Here is a 26,152-nt window from a genome sequence, read left to right on the forward strand (position 1 = left end):
TCTTTATCATGATGCCCTATTGTGAATTTACTTTTTACTTATAATCCTCGGTGAGTATTGTGGGTTTTTAATCTGAAAACTCATTCCATTCTTTTAATTTTATAAAATTAATAATAACCTTTTCCAAAAATGATTCTTGCAGTTGAATTAAATTCTCTCCTGGAACTTCCACCATATGTGGGTTGGAGCTCCTCAATCTGCCTTCCATGGCTTGTAATTGCTCTTTAACATTTTCCAGTACTACTGTCTTAGTTATAAATAAATAAATAAATAAATAAATAAACAAACAAACAAACAAACAAACCTACCTACCTACCATTGCAGTAGTTGACACAGAGGAGGAAGTTCAAAGTGTAAACTTGCAGTGCCATGTTGGCCAGCACAAAGGTTCATGTGAAGAAACTATCTTATTCTCCTCCCTTCTCCTCTCCATTTGTCTTCATCTGTTCTGGCTCTGTAACAGAAATACCATAGACTGAGTGGCTTATACACAACAGAAATTTATTTCTTGCAATTCTGGAGGCTGAGAAGTCTAAGACCAAGGTGCTGGCAGATGCCATGTCTGGTGAAGACCTACTTCCTGGGTCATAGACAGCTGTTTTCACTATATCCCCAGATGATGGAAGAGTACAGGGAGTTCTCTGGGACCACTTTTATAAGGGCACTAATCACCTAATCACCTCCTAAGAGGCCCCACCTCCAAATATCACATTGAGGATAAAGTTTCAATATATGAATTGGGGCAGGAGGTATGAACATTTAGCCTTATAGCACCATTTTATTTGTGTAAGTAGGCCAGCAAACAAAGCCGGGTTTGGCCCACTAGACTGACCCTACAATATAATAGGCTGTGACTCACAGTTAGAAAAACAAGAATATGGGGGAATATTAATTAGTGCAGCCATTAAATTTTATATTCAGTTTTTGTATTTTGGGGTGGTGGTGGTTGGGCAGGAGGGTATTATGCTTTTTTAGCCAGCAAGGAAGAGGATGCTGCCATATAATTCCATGTAATTGGGATTTACTATAATGACATCCGATCTCTGCTGCTGTGCATAGCCATTCTCATGTATCTCTCTCTCGGTACATCTTGGGTCCTTCATGGATTCTTTTATAATGTCTTCAAGCTCCCTATCCTCTTACTTGAAACTTCTCTAAGCTTATAGAATTTTCTTGGGTCACCCAAAATTTAATGTCAAGTAATTACTATTGGACAGCAGTTGGTATTAGGACTTCATTCTCAATCTAATCAGTTCATATTAGCTGAGTCAGGTTGATTTCATTGGAATCAACAAAGAATTGCTAAAAGCTGCATTTCCTAGATAAAGTGGCAATCTAATTGCAGGTACTGAAGAGACACTAATGTTAGATGGAAGAAGAAAAAAGAAAAAACACGAGACAGCTTTTTGTATAGGGTCTGTTTTCAGCTTTCTTTAGAAATTTTATTGGAAAGAGAATGACAGAAAGGGAATTCATAATTTGTTTTAGATTGTATTAATACTTGCCAAACTTCTACATAAGTATTGTGCATTTATTATCAGAAAAATAAAATAAAGATTGGCTTCAGGAAAAACAATCATTTTGCAAACCAGCATCACATACTCCTACTCTTGATTTAGCTCATCTCCTTGGTACAAATATGAAGCATCTGTGAATAAAATGCTGTTTGAAGCAGAGAGCCTCATGCTTGTCCCACTGGCACCATTTCAAAATACATTGCTCAGTATACAGTTTGGTTTTGGGAAGCTGGGTGCCCAAACCTGGAAAAATATAACCCACGACACTAATAGGACAGGCTCCTTTTCCAAATTTCCTATACTTCCCTACACTTCTTTGTATAACCAGTGTTTATTAACTGGTTTTACTAACTTGAGGTTTGGAAATTTGGTTTGGGATAGGGTGGGATAGATTGTCCCATTTTCTTATTAGACCAAAATATTTCTATCTGACTATGGTGGTCATTTCTGTGGCCTTAATAATTCCCCCAAAAAACAATTCACAGGTTCTAAAGTAAAAAATACTTCTGGTTGTAGCACACTAATAGGATTCATAACTCTTGTAAAAAAAATAAAGGACTCAAAAAAAAGCCCTGTCACATTATACATTCAGGTACATTTTCTTTCTTTAAAAAAGAAAAGAAAAGAAAGAAAAAAAAATAGGTATTAAGGATAAAATTTCAGCCTATGTTTTTGTGCAAGTCCTGTGTAATTACTCTTTCCAACCACCCTTACAGTTGCGCCTAAAAAATTAGGTGAAAATGACCTTCTTCTTTAAAGGATAAGCTAGAAAGATCTATGCTGGCTGGTCAAAAAATCATTGGCCCCTCGGTCCTTTGCCAGTGTTCAAACCCACATTTTCTGTGATTCTTCTGCAGAGTGACTTCCAGAAGTGTTCCCCAGATCTAGGTAGCTCTTATCCATGTGTTTGGTGACCAAGCACATCAACATCCAAGCCAACGGGAGTGGAGAAGGGGAAGTAGAGGAGATGTTCATTTCCCTGAAAGATGCACTTGCCACTTCTGCTCACATCCTCCTACCTAGTACTGAGTCACGTGACACAGTTTGCTGCAAGGTTGGCTGGGAAATGTCTTCTTGCACTGGATTCCATTACTAGTTGAAAGTAGAGTGAGTGACTATTAAGCACAACTGGTAAATATGAGACCACCTTAATGGATTATGGTATGAGTACTGTGGAGAAGGAAAGTCATTTGAATGTCTTATTCAGAAGGGTGTCATAATCATAATTGTTTCAAAACATAATTTTTGTGTAAAAAATGGATTGGAGGGAGTCTTACTGGATGTTAAGAGGGCATTCCTGAAGTCCAAGTGAGACAGAGTGGCTGGGACTTGGTGATAGCAACACAGAGGATAAGGGCATGAAACGAATTCAAGATGCTGAAGAGGTGATGTTGACAGAGGAAATGGGGACAGAGGAGGTAGAGAAGATGGCCAGGTAACTCCTGTGTTTCTGGCTTGTGCTACAAATACTGCAGGAACACCAAGTTGAGGGAGGAAGTGTTTCTGGACCCCTGAATTCAACTTCGGAAATGTGCTTTAGAGACCTCCGTCAGGAAGGCTGCCTCTACACATCCAAAATATGAGTTTGTAATAAATTAACCTCCAATTCACAATTAATGAGACTCCTATCTAGTCATTGTTAATTAACCTAGTCAAGTGAATGCTCCCCTGTGAGGTTTTCTTATATTATAGGACTTTGTGTGGATGATGTCATAGAATGGTTTCTTGCATACAAACTTAGGAAAGCCAAGTAGGCAGAAAGGAGTTTTCACCAACAACAGGCCTTGCTAATTCCGGCTGCGGTCACAAATCATGAGCAGTCTTCTCGTATTAATAGTATGGACGGGAGTGTTGATCATACGCAGGAATGTTAGTAACATAGCCTTGCATTTATAACAACTCAGCCCGCACTCGGTGATGGAAATCATCATGACTGTTCCAACCATGTGAGGAACAACAAGAAAGATGGTGAAACTCCAGAGCTAGAAAGCAGTTATTTTGTCTCTTGTGCCGCTTGTGGACCTAATTCACTAAATGTTGAGTGTGTAGCACCTTTTGCTGACTTGTGATTTTTTTCATAGAGAGACCTACTTCTCTTTATTACAAGTTAATTCAAAAGAGAAACCCGCGTAATCTCAGTACTGTGTCCTCCCGCCAGTCAACCCAAATATCCTATTAGTGGGATAAATATCCAGTTAATATGTAGGTAGTACTAATAATTTTCTAGTCCACTACTTTGCATCGTCGATACTATGGTTAAACATTTAACAGTTAAGTGTGTTAAGATTTCCAATGGGCACTAATGCTTTGGAAGTCATTCATTTATCCTTCATTTAACAAGTATTCAAAGTGTTACACTCTGGGCACTTGGTATACATCAGTGAAACACCAGTGAATATAGCAGATGGACACCTCTGCCCTCTGAGAGCTTTCATTTTTGCGCTCCTTAGACCACGGGATTAGAGTTAGTTACACCTATCACTGTCGTCAGCCTGTCCAGCTCATACTCTTTGTTGAATTTTAACACTTGGCTGCCTTCTCCTCTGGCCTGGCTGACTCTACTGTGATGTTGTGATGGGTCTCACGAGGCTCCAGCCCAGGCCTGGCCTTCACTTCAGTTGGCAGAACCCAAAGACGTTCTGGGCAAAGGTCGGGGGGTGGGGGGAGGTTGTTATATGAGGCAATGGTCGTGTGCTTTCATCTACTCTTCTGGTACCAGAGGCGTGTGTGTGTGTGTGTGTGTGTGTGTGTGTGTGTGTGTGTGCGCACGCGTGCACGCATGTGAGGGGGGGCAGGGCTCACGAGAGGGAATATAATTGATTGGGGAAGATTTTGTGCCGTATATAAGTGAAAGCAGCAAGTCCAAGAAGCTAGTGATTAAGACATGCCAAGCAGTGACCAAGAAATTCACCATATTCCACCTTCATGCCTCCTCTTTCTGACAGATTTTAACCAAGTTTGTATAATATGGTCTGCTTGCACACATGACTGAATGAAAAAGGGCATCTAAAAACCTCTTGCGGTAAAGCCCAGAGGAAACCCTATGAAAATCCGGCTTCTACTTCAGGAATGTCTGCCGGACTATTTGTTAGCGTGCCGTTCTTTTTAACTTTGATTAAGAGGCTGAGAGTCAGGTCTCTTTTTTTTTTTTTTGGTGTAAATCTCTGATGGCTCAGCCAGTTGCTTTCTTTCTTCTCCCACCTCACTCTTTCCCCAACTGCCCTAATTTCCCTCGCTCCCTCTTTCCTCTACTTCTTCATCCTTCTCCTTTCTACTCTAAACAAAACCCCCTTTCCTTGTGCTGGAGTTCATAAAATATTATCAGAAAAAACAGATTTTTTTGCATATCAGAAATGCATGTTTATTTTTTATCTGAAAGTGACTTAAATTTTTAGAGAAATGATTTTATTATATAAATTGGATTTCGTTTTTACACAGAATATAAAGATTGAAACCAATGGTGTAGTGCTTCTACACATAAATTAGGTCAAGTGACTTCACATATTAAAAAGAGGTAAGAGAAATATTCTGGTTAATCAGATTCAAGAAGCAAACAGGACACAAAAACTGTGCAGATAAGACCCAGTCAGTAACTTTAGTTAGGACACTGCAGATTATACAGGAGTAACACGTTTGTGGGGCTATAGCATGTACCACATTAAAACGGCAAGGAAAAGCTAGAAAGGCTTGACTGAGGGATTTTCCTTAAGCAAATTAACTTCTTGTCAACTGCCAAAACAAAAAACAAAACAAAACAAAACAAAACAAAACAAAACAGAACATATGAATGTTAGTCTACTGAAGGCATACTCCTTAGCTGAACATGTGAGATATAATTTGGGTTTCCAAACTTTGTTCTTTGAATGAAAGGCTAGTTTTCTGATTATTTAAGGGGCTCATACATTTTGAGAATGTCAATAGAGATTATAATTTGCGTTCAAGAAACACTTCATAGTTTTGATTCTGGTCCATGTGTGTTTTTCATTTTCTTCTAGGTTTTCTGAAGTCTTAGAAAAGGTCAACACTTTTTTGGGTATATATTTATATTTATATGGTTAGCATACAGTGTTATATTAGTGTCATGTGTACAATATAATGATTGAACATTTCTATACATTATTCAGTGCTCATTATGATAAGTGTACTCTTAATCTCTTTATTTTACCTATCCACCCCACGTCCTTTCTGGTAACTACCAGTTTGTTCTCTGTATTTAAGAGTATGAATTTTTGTGTCTTTTTTTCTCTGTTATGTTTCTTAAATTCCACATATGGTATTTATCTCTCTGATTTATGTCACTTAATATAATACCTTATAGATCCATCCATGATATACCATCCATGGTATGTATGTGTGTGTGTGTGTGTGTGTGTGTGTGTGTGTGTATATATATGTATGTATATATATATATATATATATATATATATATATATACATACTTATATATATATATACATATTTATATATATATACATATATATATATATACACCACATCTTTTTTTTAATTTTTTTTTAAACATTTATTTATTTTTGAGACAGAGAGAGACAGAGCATGAACAGGGGAGGGGCAGAGAGAGAGGGAGACACAGAATCGGAAGCAGGCTCCAGGCTCTGAGCTGTCAGCCCAGAGCCCGATGCGGGGCTCGAACTCATGGACCGCGAGATCGTGACCTGAGCTGAAGTCGGACGCTCAACCGACTGAGCCACCCAGGCACCCCTATACCACATCTTCTTTATCCATTCATTTGTTGATGGACACTTTGGTTGCTTCCATATCTTGGCTCTTGTTTTTTGTTTTGTTTTGTTTTGTTTTTGCTCTTGTTAATAATGCAATAAACATAGGGGTGCATATATCTTTTTGAATTAGTTTTTTTTTTACTTTCCTTGGGTAAATACCCATTAGTAGAATTACTGGATCATATGGTAATTCTATTTTTTTTAAATATTTTAAGTAACCTCCACACTGTTTTCTACAGTGGCTGCACCAATTTGCATTCCCACCAAAAGTGCATGAGGGTTCCTTTTTCCTCATATCTTTGCCAACACCTATTATTTCCTGTCTGTCTTATTCTAGCCATTCTGACAGGTGTAAGGAGAAAAGATACACTTTAAAGAAAAAGAAAACATTACTTTGGTTTTTTGTGCTTCTAGCCTAGCTATGCTTTGTGCTCTCTATGCTTTTGTGCTCTCTATGCTTTGGGTTCCTTACTGCATGCCTGAATCAAGCTATCCCACCATGCCTGATATGATGGAAATGCCACTTTATCTCATTAAAATGCACTCAGATGAACTTTCCACAGAAGGACATGCTCCCACCCCTTAAAATACCCATTTTTAAAACAGTGTCAGGTGTCTCTGTTCATTCCTTCAAAATTCATTTTAAACGGATTGTGCTAGGCACTGTGTGAAATAGCATCTCAGAAGAGAGATGGGAAAATCATGGCTATCTTATATTGCTCTGATAGGGGTTTGTCAAGGCTGTATGGAAGTAGAGAGGAGGGGCCCCTAATTTTATCTGGTAAGTGAAGAAATGCATCTAAGTTGAAGTGACCTTGATCTGAGGGTTGGGGGGTTGAGTAGCAGAGATGGGTGAAGTCGGAAGAAGACAGGTGGCAGAGGGGCCAAAGAGGTGAAGAGTCTGGAAACTTCAGAGAAGTCCCCTCTCGTGGACAGAGGAAAGGGGCGGTTTTGGAAATTAGTGAAAGATAGGAATGGAAGGGTAGAGAGAGGCCAGGTCAGGGGTGCTGGGTGACCCGGTCAGTTAAGCGTCCAACTTCAGCTCATGTCAGGCTCTTGCGGTTTGTGGGTTCAAGCCCCACGTTGGGCTCTGTGCTGACAGCTCAGAGCCTGGAGCCTGCTTCTGATTCTGCCCCTCCCTGCCCCTTCCTGCCCCTCCCCTGCTCATGCTCTGTCTCTTAAAAATACATAAACATGAAAAAAAAAAAAAAAAAAAAAAAGAGGCCAGGTCAGACTACCCAGGGCTGGATGTACCTTTCTAGGAGTTTATCATTTGATAATGAGGAGTCTGAATTAGAGGCTGTTGATCAGCAATTTAGGAAAATCACTGTGGCATCCATGTAGAGGATAGATTTTTGCAAGGTTCTATCCAGGATTATTTTCAGAAATTTCAGTTCAGTTTGGTCCAGACTTTAGGGCTGGTTATGAGTAAATTCTTTTTCTCAATTACTCAAGGCCTCTTTTCCTACCCTAAAGAAGCTGGCAGGGGGCACTCAGCTCCTGTTGAGGGTGGGTAGTGGCCAGCCCTCTGTGGCTGCCAGAAGAACTGGGTGGCTGTATGCCCATACGTGTTATGATTTGCTTGTCCTGAATGTCTAATGATAAATGATATTGCATATGACAGCACATGTGAGCTGAGGGTAAGTGTGGCTTTTTGCTTCTTGAAATCACAGCAACAGGTGATTGCTCCACAACAATGTGGAGTTGTAAAAAAGAAAAAAAAAAAACACCATTGGAGGAGGGGCAGGAGACTTCGGTGCTGCTCCCAGCTCGGCTGTAACCAGCAGTGGTGTCTCACTGCATTTCGCTTACCTCGGCTGTGAAGTAAAACGTTTAGACTAACATGGTCCTTAGAGCTCCCTCCAACTCTCGGATTCTCACTGGGCTTCTGGCTTCCACATTGGCTCTCCTTCCCTCCATCAGCACTAACCTCGGACTTCCAGACATTCTGATTAAGAGAAAAATTAGCAAAACCACTTATGTTTAAACCAGTTGTAGTTTAAAGAACGTAACCTGGTGATCATGGCAAATAACTCGCAGGAAAATAATTACACTGCATGCTCTGTGCTGTGCTGATGATAAAAGGAAAGCAGAAAACCACCTGGATACATCTTCTTTTTTCTCTTGACTTTTCCTGCTTACCCCTCCTGCAAAGGTAGAGAGGAAATTGAATGGGGAATCTGAAGGGACTGAGGGTGAGGTTACTCATGGGGAAGCTGGCCTGTGGAAGCTGAGTTCTGCCATATTCCAAACAAGTGCAGCCTTTAGTCAGCATTCGCAGCCATTCAGGTGGGTCCTAGGCAGAATTTTGACCTGTGACCCTCTGTCCCTTTGTGAAATTCTCTCGAACCTATACCTGGCACCCTCAGACTATATTCTGGCTGCCCAAAGTTCGGTCCTGGGCCCATCTTCTAACCCCAAAATTGCGCTGTGCTCTCTTTTACCCAAACTAACTTCTAAAGATTCAGAAACTATAGGTAGATGATACTGTGGATGTTCTTGGGTGGAGGGGAGAACTTCTAGTGCTTCTGGCCCACCTTATATCCAGCAATACTCGCCAGCAAAACCAACCCACGTGTCTGTCCATTCATCAAATCCTGCAAAGTACTCTGGTGGTGGGGTAGAGTAATAAATAGCGGAAGTGGGATTTTTTCTGCCCTGCAGAGCGTTAGATAGTAACACAGGCACTGAGAACTCATTTATTCCACAAATGGGTTCATCATCTTCTGACTGTGGCATTGTGTATAGCAGAGGTTAAAAAAAAGTCTGTGTGGAGGCACAGAAGAGTTAACACTTATGTTTCACGGGGAGTGTAGAAGGCTTCATGGAAGCATAAATAGGTTTGTGATTTGTCTGGCAGCAGCCTTAAAAGTAAAGGAAGATAGACCACGAGGAAGGCTGCATCAAGTGTAAAAAAGGCAGGAAAGATGCAGTGGGGCTAGTGGGAGAGGAGGAGTTACATTTCATAGAGAATTCTGAGGTAGAATCACTCTCTTATAGCATCAAGTTACCTGTGAAAAGGGATGGGGTAACCAAGGTAGCTAGTTCAGGTAGCTGCAGAACCCTAATCTCATCAATCAAGACAGGGAATATGAGGGATGAGATTGGGGACAGGTAGGAGGTGCTGAGTTCAATTTGGGCAGGAGTTATTTCAGATGCTTATGGGTATTAGTCCCTATGTCTGGGGAACCTGCTCTCTAGTTCTGCAGTATTTACATGAGGCTTTATATAAACTGCCACCCTGGGGATTCCCTGTAGCTTTTCTTCCTCATTTGGAAGTAAAGTTTTAGTTGGTAACATGATCACAAGAGGTTGGATAGAAAAAAAATTCATTTGAATCAGTTTTCAGGTTAGAAGATAAATGTTGTGTTACTATTCCACAAGATATGAAACTGAAATCACCCAAAGAGATTACAATGGAAAAGCATTGAAGTGTTTGTTTCTTTGACTTCTTGGTAGGTGGACAGTCTCTGTGATTCATTAGTGAGTGGGTCAGGGTTTGGCTCAGCCTGCTTGTTCCAGTCATCATCCACCAGCCAACTGATTTAGGAGAAACATGGCCAGCTCATTGAATTTCCATTTCCTGAGTTACGTTGTGGTCTCATGGGGTGGTAAACACAAGGCTCCTGGGAATTAAATGTTTAATGCAGAGGACTAAAAACAGGCTCTCCTGAGCCAAGATGTTAAATTTACAAGGACATGTTGCAAAGATAGCCTGTACTTCCCCCTTCCAAACCACCTTTTCCATAAAATAAATGCTGCTTATCCTTATCTTCCCCCTACGCTATTCTGTCATAGACCTTGACCTTTGTTTTGATTTACCTTCCCATTGACACATCATCTGTTTTTTAATTCCCTGGTTAGACCTGGGGTTAAGATGAGAAGCAAGGCCAACAAACTAATTCAGACAAGTGCGCGCAGTGTTTCTCACTTTCCCTGGGATCATCTCATGTCCAGATCTATGTGTTCAAAAAATAAATTCCATCAAATGACCCAGAGGTGATTAGACTCTAGGAATTCAATTTCTACTAGCCAAGCTCAGGAGATGGACCAGTATACCAGAATGCCAGTTCACTCATTTATGCTCCATTTCATCTGTCAAGCAATTTCATTTCAGCTAGTTATTGTGTTAGTTTTCCAGAAAGAGAAGAAACCCAGAAAGTAAGATAAGAATCAGAAGTTCATTTGGCAATCGTAGAGTTGGAATAGAGGGAACTGAATGACTTCAGGTGAGAGCATCACCTAGCTCTGAGAGATTATTGTACCTGTTTCCATATTGGCACATTCTTGTTGGCTGATTAAAGTGCTCTTGGCCAAGGATAGTTGGAGGAGACAAAGCCACAGATTACTTGGTATCTAATTTTTTTTAGCATTCCTTATCCATCATTAATTGATTGAACTAGATTGCCTCTCAAGTCACAAGTTTCTGTGCTCTGGAAAAAGGCCCTTATTCACTTGGACATGTTTCAAAGGTGACTGGATAATTATCTTCCTAATTGATGTTTAGGAAATCAACCTAGGACTCTCTAGTGGACTTTTAGAGACTGTGTTAGTTTCTATTGCTTCCATAAGCAATCATCATAAATGTATTGGTTTATAACAATACCCATTTAATACTTCACAATTCTGTAGGTCAGAAGTCTGGACACAGCATGGCTCAACTGAATTCTCTGCTTAGAGAATGCTGAAATTAAAAAAAAAAAAAAAAAAAAAAAAAAAAAAAAAACTTTTTAGGGCTCCGTTACCTTCTGGAGGCTCTGGGGATGAATTTGCTTCTACACTCCTTAAGATTGCTAACCCAATTTAATTCCTTGTCATTGTAGGACTGTCTTCTCTGCTCCCTTGATGGCTGTCAGCTAGGTGCCAGTTTTCGCTCCTGTTTTCGTCTGCCTGCATTGCATCTCATGTTTTCTATGCCGTCCCCTCCAGCAGCAGCACATCAAATCCCTCTCACATTTCTCACCTCTCAGCCTTCCTCTTCCGCCACATCTCATTGATTACTTCTGTTTTACAGGATAATTACATGGACTCACCTCAGTGATCTAAGATAATCTCCCTATTTTAAAATCAGTTGATTAGTAACCTTAATTACATCTGTAGAATTCCCTCAGGGAAGTACCTAAATTAGCGTTTGATTGAAAAACCAGAGATGGTCATCTTGAGGGGACCTCATCAGTAACACTTTGAAATAATGTTTCGTCATTCCTTGAGTGATCTTGTCTATGAATGATTTCATCCATTACATGTATTCTTTTTATCTTGCCATTTCATGGGATAATATTTTCTTTTCCTACCTTTATATTTAGTATTTCAACCCCAGTTGGCATAGAAGTATTTCTATTGCAAAAATTACATTTATTGGTTGACTGGATGGGAAAGATTGATGTTTTGTTTTGTTTTGTTTTGTTTTGTTTTGTTTTCTCTCCCTCCACTCAGCTGAGGAAGGCTCCCTGGGGCATATGAGCTCCATTGGCACAAACTGAAACATCATAGCACATTTGGTTTGGACTAAGTCAGTGATTCTTAACCCTAGCTGCACTTTAGAATCACATAACAAATGTTAAAGTGTTAATACTCAGACCCCACCACAGACATGCTGTTTTATATATGGTAAAGGCAGGGCATTTTTTTTTTTTAAGTTTCCCACATGGTTCTAATTTGCAGTCAAGGCTGAGAACTATTGATATGCTCCAGACATTCTGTTTTGAAGATAAGGAAGCTGAGGCTGAGGGTGAGAAATGATTTGCTGAAAGTCCCATAACCAGTGACAGATCTGGTGCTCTGTGCCAGTTCTGTGCCACAAACAAAGGGTTTATGATTTAACTGTATGTAGATTTCAGTGCTCGGTAATTATGTGTAAAATGGATGTTAGGAAGGACTGGAGCATCCTGCCTCTTGGTTTCGTAGCAAGACTTATTTCTTTCCGGGACTTTAAGAAACTATTACGTCTTGAAAAATGACTGTTTCAAGGTCCCTTCTCAGCAGCTTATTCTGCTCATGAGCAGTAATGAGTGCAGATACATTCTGCGGTAGCCAGGGAGCTGGCCACATGGACACCCACAGTGTCTGTGTCCCTGAGCTGCACACTTTCACATGGTAGCCACTTAACTGCATGTGACTGTGGAACACTTGAAATCTGGCTTGCGCCACTTGTGATGGGCTGCGTGAAATACACACTAGATCAAAGATTCCATATGAAAAATACCTCAATGCTTTTCATATTTACTATATGATGAAATAATATATTGGATATATTGGGGTACATAAGATATCTTATGAAAATATTAAAAAATTAGGGGCGCCTGGGTGGATTGGTCGGTTAAGCGTCCGACTTCGGCTCAGGTCATGATCTCACGGTCCGTGAGTTCGAGCCCCGCGTCGGGCTCTGTGCTGACAGCTCAGAGCCTGGAGCCTGTTTCAGATTCTGTGTCTCCCTCTCTCTCTGCCCCTCCCCTGTTCATGCTCTGTCTCTCTCTGCCTCAAAAATAAATAAACATTAAAAAAAAATTTTTTTTAATTAAAATTTTATGTTTTTCTTTTTTAACGTGGTTACTCAGAAATTCGAAATTACGTATGTGGCTGGCACTTGTGTCTCACGTTATATTTCTGTGACCCAGCACTGTTCTAGAGGACATCTTCTATTAAAGCTATTAACAATGAATGGTCCAAGTCCAAACTGTTACACGTCCTCTGATCTCGAAGAGTGGAGTGGTATATTATAAACTTCCTGGAGCTGAGACTTGACATTGATCTGCCCCGTGTCTGCCATCTATCTGGCAGCCAGTCAGTCTGGCCAAGTAGACTCCTTTCTATTTATATATATAGGCTTAAAGGAGGTGGGGGGATGCCCCATGTCATGCAAAGCGCACACTTTATAGCTCTTAAGTAATGTACCCGCAAGTAGGCCAGGTGCTCTTGGAGGCTGTAAGGCCTAGAGATGAATATTATATCCCTTGAGCAATACTCCTAAAGAACCTACTGTGTCAGCATTTATGAATTATTACCGCCCTTGACAGGCCAGAGCACTGAAAATATTGTGGTCTGACCCTGTCCATAATTCGAATCCAAACTTTCCTCTTTCTTTTTTTCTTGCCCTCTGTAGCTTTCCTGCCTCACTGGTACTCTGCTCATGTGCTCGGTTGGCCTAGTTTCATATTTACGGTGCAGCATGGGAAGGTGAAGACAGGCCTTGGAGACTCTGGGCATGGTTCTGTTGGGGGATTCATGGAACCTCTCAAAGTTCCTCTAAACTTTTGTATTCTCAACGTTAAAATGAGGCTGTCTTTCACAGAGTCTTTGTAAAAGTTGAATGAAATAATAAGGCAGTTTTTAGGGGAGGCATCTACTCTATGTCAGGCCCAAGGCTAGTTGTTGGGGACACAACGTGTACATGAGACAGACCTCCTGCCCCCAGTTACTCACAGCTAAAAGAAGAGAAGGACAAGGAGCCTGGCAGCGTCGGGACAAGCAGTCCTCAAAGAATGGCAGCTTTCATTACATTGCGCAGCCTGGGATTTGGCTTACCACAAAATCACGGATGGCGTGCCGACAAGGGAACTGAGGCCCACAATGATTAAATGAGTGCCTGAGTTACCAGGTCAGGCAGTGTCGGGCTGGCACCAAGGCTTGGGATTGCTGACACCTTCTCTGGAAATGCTTTTTCCAGAAGATCATATTGCCTCACTCTTGGTTTCTCAACTTGTTTGCCTTAAAAGAACAAGTTCATTTTGGACTTGATGAAAGGAAAGAAGAGTTTCCCCCAATGTTTGCTCTATATGTTATCTGGGTGTGTTAGTAAGTCCTTTTAGTGCACTGACTTACTTTACTAATCATTGTCAGATTATCATCTCATCAAGATAACAAATGTTTTTGCTTGAAGACTTCACTCACTGTGATCATGTCTTCAACAGCCTATCCATTTCCTATTAAATTAGGTAAAACAAAACCAATTTCCATCTGAGAGTTTGAAAGAAATTCCAACCTCTTCAACTTTGTTTAAAGTATATTCTCCATGTTCTATATGATGTATCGCACTAAAAAAAATAAATGGTTTAAAAAAAAGCCACTTGTGAAAAGAGAGAGACACAGCAGAAATCCAGTAAGAGACTTGCTTTTTCAAATTCTGTTTTGGAAAAACAAAAATGACTCTGTAGGTGCAGTGGTATAAAGTATGATACAAAAAGGAACGCACTGTTCAAATACGTACCTATGCAATTGATGTTCTCTTTCATGTGAGAGACATACCCACATTGTGAATCAGTGGATGCACCAAGTGAGTCAAGCTGGGTGAGTTTGGCCACCATCCACAAGGGTAGTTGTTATGTCAAGGTACTGCAAAGTGCCACCCGGTCTTACTAATAAACTCAGACAGGTTGCCCCATGCACCAATAAAGGTCCACTCCTAGCAGAATGCCCATGCAGACCAAGATAGGGGCAGCACTAAGTATTTAGTTCTGAAAAGGCCTGTATTTTTTCACTTCTCCAGAAAGGAAGAGTTTAATACCAAAATTCCTATAACCCAGCTGCCTTTTGTATTCTCACAGGGAAAGTCCTAGCTTGAAGTTAAGCCTCTTATCATTGGAATTCATCTACCCAGTTCTCATCTCTAGAAATGCATGATTCACAAGACAAATGATCTGGACCCAGTTAACAACAGCATAGACTTTTTTTTTTTTTTTTTTTTTTTTTACAACAGCTGAGATAGTAATTACAGGTGAAATCAGCCTCTAGATTTTTTCCCACAACTGGGCATCCATGTCAAAGGTGTACAATTGCCTGTACACCCGAGCAAAAATGAGCAGCATTCCTGCTTTATCCTAGAAGATGCACACATTACATTATGATGACTCTTCATTTTCCTCGGACCCTTATGTGATGTAAGTGCATGATTGAAGAAGGGAGTTGTACATGTTGTGGCTACCCAAGAACATATTTACTGACTGCTTTACCACCTCCCTAGGCTTCTATTTCATGATATATAGATGAGGGCCCCAACCCCAATCCACCCAATGGAAGCATTACAAAACATAATCTATTTATTACTAGTATCAGAAAGAGTCTAATAAAGAACTTATTTATTGGATACATGTAAAATGCTTTCAATAGAACATCTCATTTAATCTCCTCCTGATTTTCCTATGAAAAAGGTAATAAGATTATCATCCTTATATTAGAGACTAGTAAACAGGTTTGGTAAAGCTAGGATTTGAACCTAGCTCTCTCTGACTCCAGAACACATGCACTTAGCCCCAAGCTCACCCTCTCTGTAAATGATGATCAAAGATGGCATTTATGGTAGAGGCTGATGTTAATTTCTAAAGACTTGGGAAAATATCTGTCAATGATTATTAACTAAATATGATCAGCAAACAGTAAAACAGATGGCATCAAATGAAATTGTGTCCAGGGTTCACTCAGTAGTCCTGTCTCTTACATCTTCTATCAATGTCAGCAGATTAATCTTTGTACCTGTCACCTGCATGGAGCCTAGATAACATCATTCATTTCCTGAGCCAATGGTGTGCTGGGTCCAGTTTGTACTCGCTTGTGGATCCACGTTCAGTGACTTCAGGCAATCCAGGTTCAGTGACTTGATAACTTAAAATCCGCCTTGGTGAAGGTATTTACACCAAAGAAAGTGGTAAATGCTACCAATCATGGTCCTTCTTTCTCTCTCTCTCTCTCTCTCTCTCTCTCTCTCTCTCTCTTTAAATTCCAGAGAGACAGTTGTTACACATTTATCAGTGCACCACTGTCTATGACTCAAAGAGAGATACAGTGTGAATTGTCATCCTTCTAAAGGTAAACTAAGGCATACTGAGTACCCTAAAAAAAAAAAAGCCTGCAAAAATAATCATGCCTAATTCTTCAGTGAATCTTCAATCCCCATCATTCTGCATTTGGGACGACCTCTTAAAATATAACCACAGGATTTGATACATCATTAGAAATATAATTTTTTATTATTGTTTGTTACAAAAGCATATATGCCCACTGTAACAGTTTAATGTTTCTGAATGCAAGTACAAGCATACGAACCATAGTATGTATATGTTAGTGTTGTCAAAGAGAAATATAAAATATAATGAAAGCCACTTATGTGATTTTAAATTTTCTACTGATCATATTTAAAAAATAAAAAGAAACAAGGAATATTACTTTTCAATAATATATTTTATTTAACCCAGCAATCCAAAATATGGGTTTAACATATGGTAAGCATAGGCCTTGTCAAAATATTTTGCATCCCTTTTTTGTGCCAAGCCTTTAAAATCCGTGTATATTTTACACTTATAGCACATCTTAATTTGAATGGTAACATTTCATCAGAAGTACTGATCTGTATTTAGATTTCATAAAAATCTAGATTCACTAGATTCACGTCTCAACCTGTCCCAAATATACTTAATTAAATGCTTAATTAAACTAATTGAAATTTTTACAAAATTTCGCATACTTATTTCCTCAGTTACATTAACCCTGTTTCCAATGCACCACGGACACTGAATTGGTAACTGAATTAGTTAATGCAGGTGCATATGATCTATGATTTTAATGTTTTATAAAAAAGGAGACTTAGTATATATAATATTCCAAAAGGCCTTTTTCCCTCACACATTACACATTTAAAATAATTTCCTATCCTGTATTCCCCATTAGATTCTGAGAAGAAAGAAATCTCAGCAAAACTAGTGAGGTCAGTAATGTTTGTGAACTTTTTCTGTCTCTTTAACGGGAAAGAAATAAAATGACCTTAGGCATTTTAGGTCTGAACAATTTTCAAGTGACCACCACTATAAAAAGTGGGTAATGACACGAACAAATGCAAACTATTCAAATAAGTGCCCAGTACTAATTACAATGGGTTGTTACAAATACTCTTTTGGATTAGCCTCTTTTTCAGCATTGAGTTCTTAGCACAGCTTCACCAGGAAATCGCCTCGATTCAGTTTTGCAATATTTCATTACTAATCAACACCTGCATCAGAAAGTACACATTTATTATGTTATCTAACTAGAGTCTTGGTTTTGCAATATAAACACCTCTGCTTCTGTAGGGATTTTTTAATCAGCTCTTACTTTTTTGGTATCAGAATAGCTAATTCAGTAAAATGAAAATTGGGGGATATATTATTTCTATCAATTCAGCTGCCACTCTGGTATTTTGCCTTAACAGGGCTACAAGTTCCTTAATCTTTCATGCTATTCCTCCTGTATATAAATATGCTAACATCATTCTTCTAGGGATGCTGTTGACCTCTTTCCTTTTAAATACTTGATACAAATCAGAGGGTGTAGGTAGCTGTGGGTGGTGGTTCATTTTGTCCCTGCCAAATTACAAACTAGATATGAACACATGTTCCCCTATATGGCTTAACATGGTTTTTAGGATTACTTTTAATAAGGTTGATATGGGGGTTCTTCATGAAATAGTCTAGTCTTCACATTAAATTCATCTGGTACTCATCCTCTCTATGTAAATATCTCTAAAATCCAGTAATGACCTCATTCTCTCTCCCAGTCTTTGGTCTCCTACCGTCATCTTCCTACCAGACATTTCTAACATTTCCACAAGTCTTTCAATCACTGTTAAATCACTTTAATACCAAATATCCCAAGACAGTCATGTGATCTTATCCTTTCTAAACAGCTCTGATCCCAAAGTTCCGATTTCTATCAATAGCGCCATCTTTCCTCCACACATATATTCAGTCACTTACAATAGACATGTTTTATCATCTTCTATATCCAGTCATCACCATATCTTGTCAGTATTTCTCAGTGATACTTAATGAGGAAAGTATGAGGAGCAGATTTAGCCCAAGAATAATCCATTTTACACATGCTTTGCCTATCCCAAAACTTCTAGTAACTTTCTGATTAATATGAGTTGAAATGCTATTTCGGGCTAGTCCTCCTTTGCCAATCCAATTTTATTCCCCTTTATTCATAGTTTCAAACCTGTTCTCTATCTCACCAGCTCATTCCAACTACTGCCCTGAGCTAATCAGATCCAAAGCCATACCCAGGACATTTGTACCATCTGAGCTCTTACCCATAATGCATGTTCACATCCTACCCCCACTATTCCTTACCTAGCACAATCTTCTCTGTCATTCAGTCGCTGATTATTTCCCCACTCTGATCTTTCTCTCATTTTTAGGTACACTTCCTCTTTTCATAATTTCACGTGCCTATCTTGCCTAATTCTTGGGGTAGAGAACCATGATTGTGATTGCTTTTGTATTCTCCATTGTGCCCTGCACAATTCTAGAACTAAGAATTCAACAACTACTTGCTCATTTTAAGATTAAAAAAAAAAAAAAAAAAATGGAAGCGATTCCTTTCTTGGCCTGGAATTGGTTATAACATATTGGAAAAAAATATCATGTTTAATCTCCATCTCTTCTCATGTGTTTATGTACCGTTTTATAGCCGAGGAATAAAAGTCAGTATATCACAGGCCTAACTGTAATTTGGAGGTCTCCTCTGCTGGGCAGTTTATAGAATGAAAACTCACACCAGCTGGATTACACTGCTTTTCAGCTAGCTCTCCCTTGTGGAAGTGGGGGTTGGGGGCATGGGCAGGCAAAATGCCTCAGGCTTTGAAAGTGGAAATGGTGTGAGTTCCATTATGCAAGAATAGAAACTTGTCTCCCCCACCCAACCACCGCCCCACCCCAAATGAAAATCTTGCTGTGAGGCTATAGCCAAAGAATGCATAAATATCAGTAGAAATTTACAGAGGTATTTTCCCTAGAAAAATATTACAAACTTACATTGCAAAATAAGAACCCAGTAGGCTAAGGTACAATTTGGTAGATTCCTCTGGAGTACCTGCCTCTACATAGAGACTTATGGTGGGGAAGGGGACTAATGGTACTTTCTCCTTCTCACATGGGCACATCACTGATGGACTACATTAAAGTTTCAGACTTTGTGGGTTGACACTTTGTCCTCTCCTAGGGACAGTTTTCTCTCAGCTAAAACCTAATAAAGAAGGGTCCTCTCACCTAGAAGCTGCCACATGGAGTTCTGCAAAACTGAAGGGAGCAGCCTCTAGTCAAATCGAACAGAATGTCCATGAGCCCAGCCACATGCTGGCTCTGGAGACCGCTCAGTAAGGAACTACTTTCAGAGTCAGCCCCACTGAGCCAGCAACAGTGGAAGGAGAGTTTTAGTCTTTGGATGAAGCAGTTAGCTCTTCCTGAATCCAGCCACACTTCTCCATCCTCTTCTCTGCTCCCTAGTTGGAGCGAGACTTGGGGCCCTATGCAATGCTCTCAGTGCAGTGACCTGTTCTTATCTCCTAGGGGTAAAATAGCAGTTTTAAATACCTCCTTTTCTGTAGGGGTGTGCAAACAGATGTATGGCTAATTTTGCTCTAAGGACTCTGATTTGTTTGTTTCTTTATGAGATAGAACGCGTTCTATGGAGATATGTTGTGAAAATTTGGAAGAGGTGAAGTTCATTTGCAGGCAGCAGCTTTCAAAAGTTTGGCGATGAGAGAGAGTCAACTACAATTCATCTGAAGCAAAACTCACTTGTTTCTGGCATCTGCCAAGTGTCTTTGAAATATTTGAAGATGTGACTTCCAAACCAGAGAAAGCAGCCTTCTTAGAAAGGCAGACCTATTCATATCTTGATTCAGTTGGGAAGCAAAAAACCCTGCCTAGAACTGGAACTCCCTGTTACAACCTGATATCGAGAGAGCGAGTGCCAGAGGAGGTGTCTCTACCTGACACTAAGTGCATGGGGAGATTGCTAGGAAAACTAACACTGTTCAGAGCCCAGTTCCTCGATGCTTTTCCTCCTTACGAACACACACACACACACACACCAAAACAAAAAAACCTTAAAAATAAATTTTAAAAGGAAATATCCAGTTAACAAAAGGATGGCATTTTCAGCCTTTCACATACTTATTTTTGCCCTTTTTACACATTTCTGCTGGCGGCTTCCAGCTAGGATCACATAGCCTATTCACCTAGCAGTAAAGAGAGCCGCTCAGTGGTTCACATTTGCAAAGCAGATGAGGGCGATGCAAAGGCCATTAGCCCAGAGCCTTCCAGGTTAGGAACCTAAAACATGGATGCTACAATAACTGCAACTCACATTTGTGTGCAATCCTGTAATTGGCAGTGTGTGCACATGCAGTGCCACTCAGTTCTGTCAGTGACTCCGCGAGGCAATGTTTGAGGGCATTCTTTATACAATAGGCATATACATGGGTATTCAGACCCAGGAAGATATTCAGTTTATGTAGAGATGTGTTTTCTTAGAACTTCTTAAGAACGTGAAATCATATGGAACAACAACAAAAAAATGATGGGCCATCCACTATCTAGAAATGAAAGTTTGAAATATCACACTTTATACGTATTCAGAATTACACAGCCATTACTGAGAACCACACCATTCCATTACCCATGAGAACAAATGTTCTTGTTCATCATTTCAGCCTGATTAGGGGTAATGAGAAAGGCTATTTCATTATTGTCAAGAATGTACCATAGAGAAAATGAGGCCAATAGAGGCCCCGGTGGAGCTCCCAGTGTGATGATCAGGTATGCCTGAGTGATGTGTAAGTAATGTAATTTTATGAAAATATCGCCACTAAGCTTTAAAGTAGTTGGCATTAGTTGTCAGATGTAGCAACAGCTCTCCAAAGGACAGTGTGCTGAGTTCATTTTAAACCAGCCCAAACTTGTCTCTTCAGAGGTCCTAGAAGTGGACACCTGGCTTATTTATTCCAAAGAAGCTTATTTCCCCCAGGTAAAAGTGTGGGCTGGCTGAGGCATGATCTGCTCCCCTATTCATCAAACTGAAGGGATTAAGGCGTGGCCACACCCAGATAGCTAGCAAGGCCTCCAACTGACCTTTCTTTGAGTCGGGGGTGTTCACATTCCTGGGCCTTTCAGAGAAAACAACCCACGACAGGCAGGGTATCCTAGGCAGGCCACCAGGAAGCACAGGTGTTTTGTTTTCTTGTGCTTCTCACCTTCTCCTTTCTGCTCCCTTCTAGCTACACCTCCTCATGATGGCTCCTCAGCATGGGTTTCTAAGTATTAGTTGAGCTCCTTTATTCAGTGAGAAACACAGGAGGAGTTTTACTGTTACAAGCAGTTTGTTGTGTTTTTCCTTTTATGGCCTGTCCAGCTCAAGGCCCTATGCTTGGTGATACTGCTGACAGGTTTTTCTATTTCCAGATCAAATTAACATGAAACCACACTGGCCCTATTATTGAAGTGGGGGGGGGGGGGGAGAGGGGGGAGGGGGTCCTTTGTTGTAAAGTGTTTCTAGGGTTGTTGGCCAAGATGGGAAACTCTCTAGTGTCCATGTTATTTCCTGAGGCAAGCACACGTGGGAAATAGAATCTATTACAAACCTACTGTTTGCCCTTACGAAAAGTATAATAATATGAGACTCTGGGGCAATGAAAGATTTACTGGGATTCCTTCTGGAACTGACATGCATGTCAGCTCATTCATGGTTTAGCCAGCTTATAAACAGTGTGTAATGATAATGGTCTGCTTTTATCTTACTGTTTTTTGTATGATTACTCCTTTTTGTATGATTGCAGGTTCTACAGGTATGGATCTCTGGCAGCTGCTGTTGACCTTGGCAGTGGCAGGATCAAGCAGTGCTTTTTCTGGGAGTGAAGGTGAGTTCTACTTTCCCATTCCCACCCCCAGTGTTTTGAAATAACACTGAACTTTATTTGTTAAATATAAGTTCTTTGGATGCTTTAATTAGAAGAGGTAAGTTTTAAGTAGCAGCAAATGGGAAACTGGTCTTAGCTTTAAAATCATAAACTGGGTGGACTTTTCTGTGGATGTTTTAGGAGGAATACAGTTTTGGCATCTGATCTTTTCAAATCAAAAATAAATGCTGCAAATCATGCTGAGGACATTTATATTGAAAGCAAGCCAGGTCTCTTGGTCCTGGGAGAGATATTGAAATTGCACTGGAAGGTTGGTTATTAACCTACTGATCACTCTGTTCATCCGTGACTAAGGATATCATCGCCTATTTCCAGAGCTCAGAATTAAGGTCTCTGAATCATATTCTCTGAGAACGGAAATTGCAGGTTTCAAATAAATTTCACCTCTCACACTCTGGATGGTTACCATTTGGCAAAGTGTGAAGGAAGACACAAATGAAAAGAGTTGAATAATGTACTCAGAACTCATGATTTCCTTGGCCATCTCTATAAGTCTCCTTCCTTTTTTATACACTCTTCCTAGTGAAGTCCCAGTACATTCAAACGTATGTCTCATAGCAGAAATAACTGGAGCGAGAATGAGTAATGAAAGGGAATGAGAAGAAGGATGTTTCTGTCCAGAAAGTAAACTCTGCTTATAAAGGGGGACGAGACTTTTTAAAAGATTGTCTTGAGTGCGTGATTTTTTTTTCCTTGCTTGAGTGTCCAACATAAGAAATAAAGTCTATTTCTCCTATGCTCTGACACTGCATTCAGTTGTTGCTTTAAGAGTCGCTGACTCCCCTACTCACTGGGCAACTCATGTTGGAAAACACAGTTTAACAACAGAGGTAGTGCCTTAAGATGTCCTCCCTGACCTTTGAGCTAAAAATAAATCTGTAGTAGTGAGCTGCTGAGGGCCACCAAAGTAAAAAAAAAAAAACAAGAAGGGTAAAATATGTTATTTTATCTTGTAAAGCAATTTAAAAATATTTATAGAAAAGAAGTCATAATTGTTTGAAATATTTTTGGGTCTCTCTGGTGTTATAATGTCAACATTATGCAAGTCAAACATGGAGAGAATTGCAGGCTCCATGTCAGCAGCTTTTCCCATGGCTGGTTTTAGACCCTGGTTCTGAGCCAAAGAATTACAGCTGAGAGCCTCTGCTGTTCCAAAGTCATGGTAGTTTAATCTCTACTTTCTTCATTAAGGTAGCTTTCACTCCACTGGGCAAGGCTTGAGGAATTTTTAAAAAAACCTGTGAAATGAAAAGTATGGCAAAGGAAATCTTTAAAGAAAATTAAAAACATAGCCCCAGCTAAAAGAGTAGAGCTCAAGTTACATTTTAGACCTAGAGAGGCTGCGAAGAGCATCTATTTCAGCTGCTTTGACATTTTAGCTTTGACATAAACCTTTAACTTCATAAGGAGAGAGGAGAAAACACCGCCATTAACTGGTTTTATGTTTGCTTTTTGATAGTTTTTTGTTTGCTGTTTGGGGGTAACAGAGATAAGAAGATGCATTGGCTTATTGTAAACAAATCATGTAGCCTACCAGTACTTACACAGAATAAGTAATTTAGCAAAGGAAAAAATTTCTTTTTTCTTCTGTTTTTTTTTTTTAATTTTTTAATTTAGTGGGCTAACCTAAATTCTTTTGGAATATGTGGCTACTCCAGGGTTCTACCTTAAAATGGCCTGGGGGTTGTTATGGATGAGTATGATGTCTACATAAGAAGGTGTAGATGAACATGTTTGAACATGAGCGTGCACGCACATGAGTGTGTTTACCAGTTCTGCCCATCTATCTGATGAGTTCTGCCAGAGTGGTCACGTGACAACGTGGATTGAATCTCAGATGACATTCGGGGGCCATGTAGTCCTTCTTCTGCCAGGTCCAGATTGCAGCCAAATTGTTCTTACGTTGTCTCCCATTATATAAGGCAGACTAAACATACAGGTAAGAATTTAAAGAAAAAAAAAAACAAAAACAAAAACCTGCTACCACTGTAGTTTCACCGTGAAACCATTCATTTGAAATCAGTTTGGTCAGGGAAAGATGTGACACGGCTGAGGAAGCCATGTGGCAAGTGTTACTTGGAGAAAAGTTACCTAGGAGCTGGTAAAAGATGCCACATCTCTATGCCTAGGGAAGGTTGGCACTTGAAGCCTGGAGCAGGGTTTTTCTTGCTTGGGCAGATGAGTGGTTAGAAATATACCGGCCCTGAGAGGATTTTTCATTATGTCTAATTGCCCTGGGAGAAATTTAATGAGAGCTAAACATGGAACAGTGCACCATTGTGTTAGCTCTGATGTTGTAATAGGTGCACCTCTCATTGTCTTTCATCCTTATATTAGTCTCTACATCTGCTTCTCATGACCAGTTACATAGTCTCTGGGACAATTTCTTACTCCAAAATCAGGAATGACCAGCAGTGCCTTATTTTCAGAGGGGCTTCACAGGTTAAACTGTCAACTGGCTGCATCAGAACTGATGCTCCTGGGATGATTTTTTTTTTAATTTTTTTTTTAACGTTTATTTATTTTTGAGACAGAGAGAGACAGAGCATGAACGGGGGAGGGGCAGAGAGAGAGGGGGACACAGAATCGGAAGCAGGCTCCAGGCTCCGAGCCATCAGCCCAGAGCCCGACGCGGGGCTCGAACTCACGGACCGTGAGATCGTGACCTGAGCTGAAGTCGGAGGCTTAACCGACTGAGCCACCCAGGCGCCCCCTGGGATGATGATTTTTAATGAGAAATGTGTATAACGATTTTGAAATATTCCTCAAAGGAGTGCCTGCTATAAATCAGGTCACATCTCTGCTACTTCAGTCAGTCCACAACTGAGCATCCTTTTTGACCTCAGCAACCAAACATGGGAGCATATTAGCCCCTGCCCTCAAGAATTTCAGTCTAGTTGGGACATAAGGAACTTCTAGAAATTAATGAGAAACTGTATAGCTTTAAGGTCTAAATTGTGCAATGAATACATATGGTCAAGATGTTCTGAAAAAGAGTAGATGAAGATGCACTGGAATAGTTACTTCAAGTTTAATGTATAGATATTTTTTTTAGAGCTTTCTTTTTTCAAAGATTCAACTTAAGGCTATGAGGAATATAGTGATTCTTCTCTCAAGGAAGTTACCATGAGTTAAGAGATCAGGAACCTGCACAAAGAATTGCCGTGTAAGACCATGTCTATTAACAATTGAAATAGTGGCCCCGAACTACACTCCTTAGGAGGAGTGAAGTGTGGAGGGTCACCTCCTGCTGTAGTGAATTAGAGCTTCATGAAGGAGGTCGGTGTTATTCAGCAGAACTACAATACTTGTTTAAGACTTTAAAAGGCTGAGAAGAGCAGGAGGAGACTCTCGGAATAGCCGATGTGATAGAGGAACAACATAAACGGAAGCGCACAGGTGTAGGTAGAAGGTGTACATGGAGAACAACTCATTCAGCTACTGAGTTTATCCTATGTACAGACACTGTACCAGGCAATGAGTGGTTCTATTTTACACATTTAGTATTCAACAGCTATTTTTTGAGCACTTACTTTGCAGAAGGCATATGATTCATTTGTCCAGAGTGTGCTATACATGAGCACTCCATTTGTAATTATTCACTTTGGAAGTAAACTTAGGTCAACAGATTGGAGTTAAATTATAGAAGGCTTAGCAATAGCAAAAGCTTTGTGGAAAGGACAGGTCTTGCTGGGTCTTGAGGAATGAAGATGGTATTTGGAGAGAAAGAGAAGAGACAGAGTGTAAAGCATATCCTGCAACTCATAGTTCTTCTCAAAGCTGTAGGCCATGCATAAGCCCTAATGATGGGACATTATGTGTGTGTGTGTGTGTGTGTGTGTGTGTGTGTGTGTGTGTGTGTAATATGTGTAAATTGCATCTATAATATTTATGTATAATGTACATTATATATATGTGTGTGGATGTGGCATGGATTGCAGGCAAAGCACATAATTAGTATTTTATCGGCAGATTAAAAGGTACTACATCATTCGGTACCAGTCAATGTAAGAAATGTGCACTAGGAGTGAGATGCTATATCCTAAAGGAATCAGGATCCTCAAAATAATATTTTCTGCATATATTTGAACATTTTTTATAAACTTATACAAACTGACACAGCACTTATGTGGGGAAAAAAAAGACACCTCTCTTCTCATTGCTAACAAAAA

The 26,152-nt window shown here is 40.0% G+C and overlaps 1 protein-coding gene and 1 long non-coding RNA gene across 7 annotated transcripts in view; one reads left to right on the forward strand and one right to left on the reverse strand.

Moving 5' to 3' along the window:
* Positions 1-26,152, forward strand: part of GHR (growth hormone receptor) — a 278,998-nt gene that overhangs the window by 113,820 nt on the left and 139,026 nt on the right. For all 6 annotated transcript variants that reach the window (XM_058718748.1, XM_058718777.1, XM_058718740.1 and 3 more), the window contains one exon: positions 21,840-21,920. In XM_058718748.1, coding sequence (XP_058574731.1) covers positions 21,851-21,920 — 70 coding nt within the window. In that variant the 5' untranslated portion in view covers positions 21,840-21,850. The remainder of the gene's footprint in view (positions 1-21,839; positions 21,921-26,152) is intronic.
* Positions 323-18,463, reverse strand: LOC131505334 (uncharacterized). Its single transcript, XR_009258359.1, has 3 exons — positions 18,352-18,463; positions 8,069-8,204; positions 323-454 (listed from the first exon to the last, which is right to left on the reverse strand). It is a non-coding gene; the product is annotated as an uncharacterized LOC131505334 (long non-coding RNA).

The sequence above is a fragment of the Neofelis nebulosa genome, chromosome 1 (assembly GCF_028018385.1).
Source record: "Neofelis nebulosa isolate mNeoNeb1 chromosome 1, mNeoNeb1.pri, whole genome shotgun sequence".
NCBI lineage: Eukaryota > Metazoa > Chordata > Mammalia > Carnivora > Felidae > Neofelis > Neofelis nebulosa.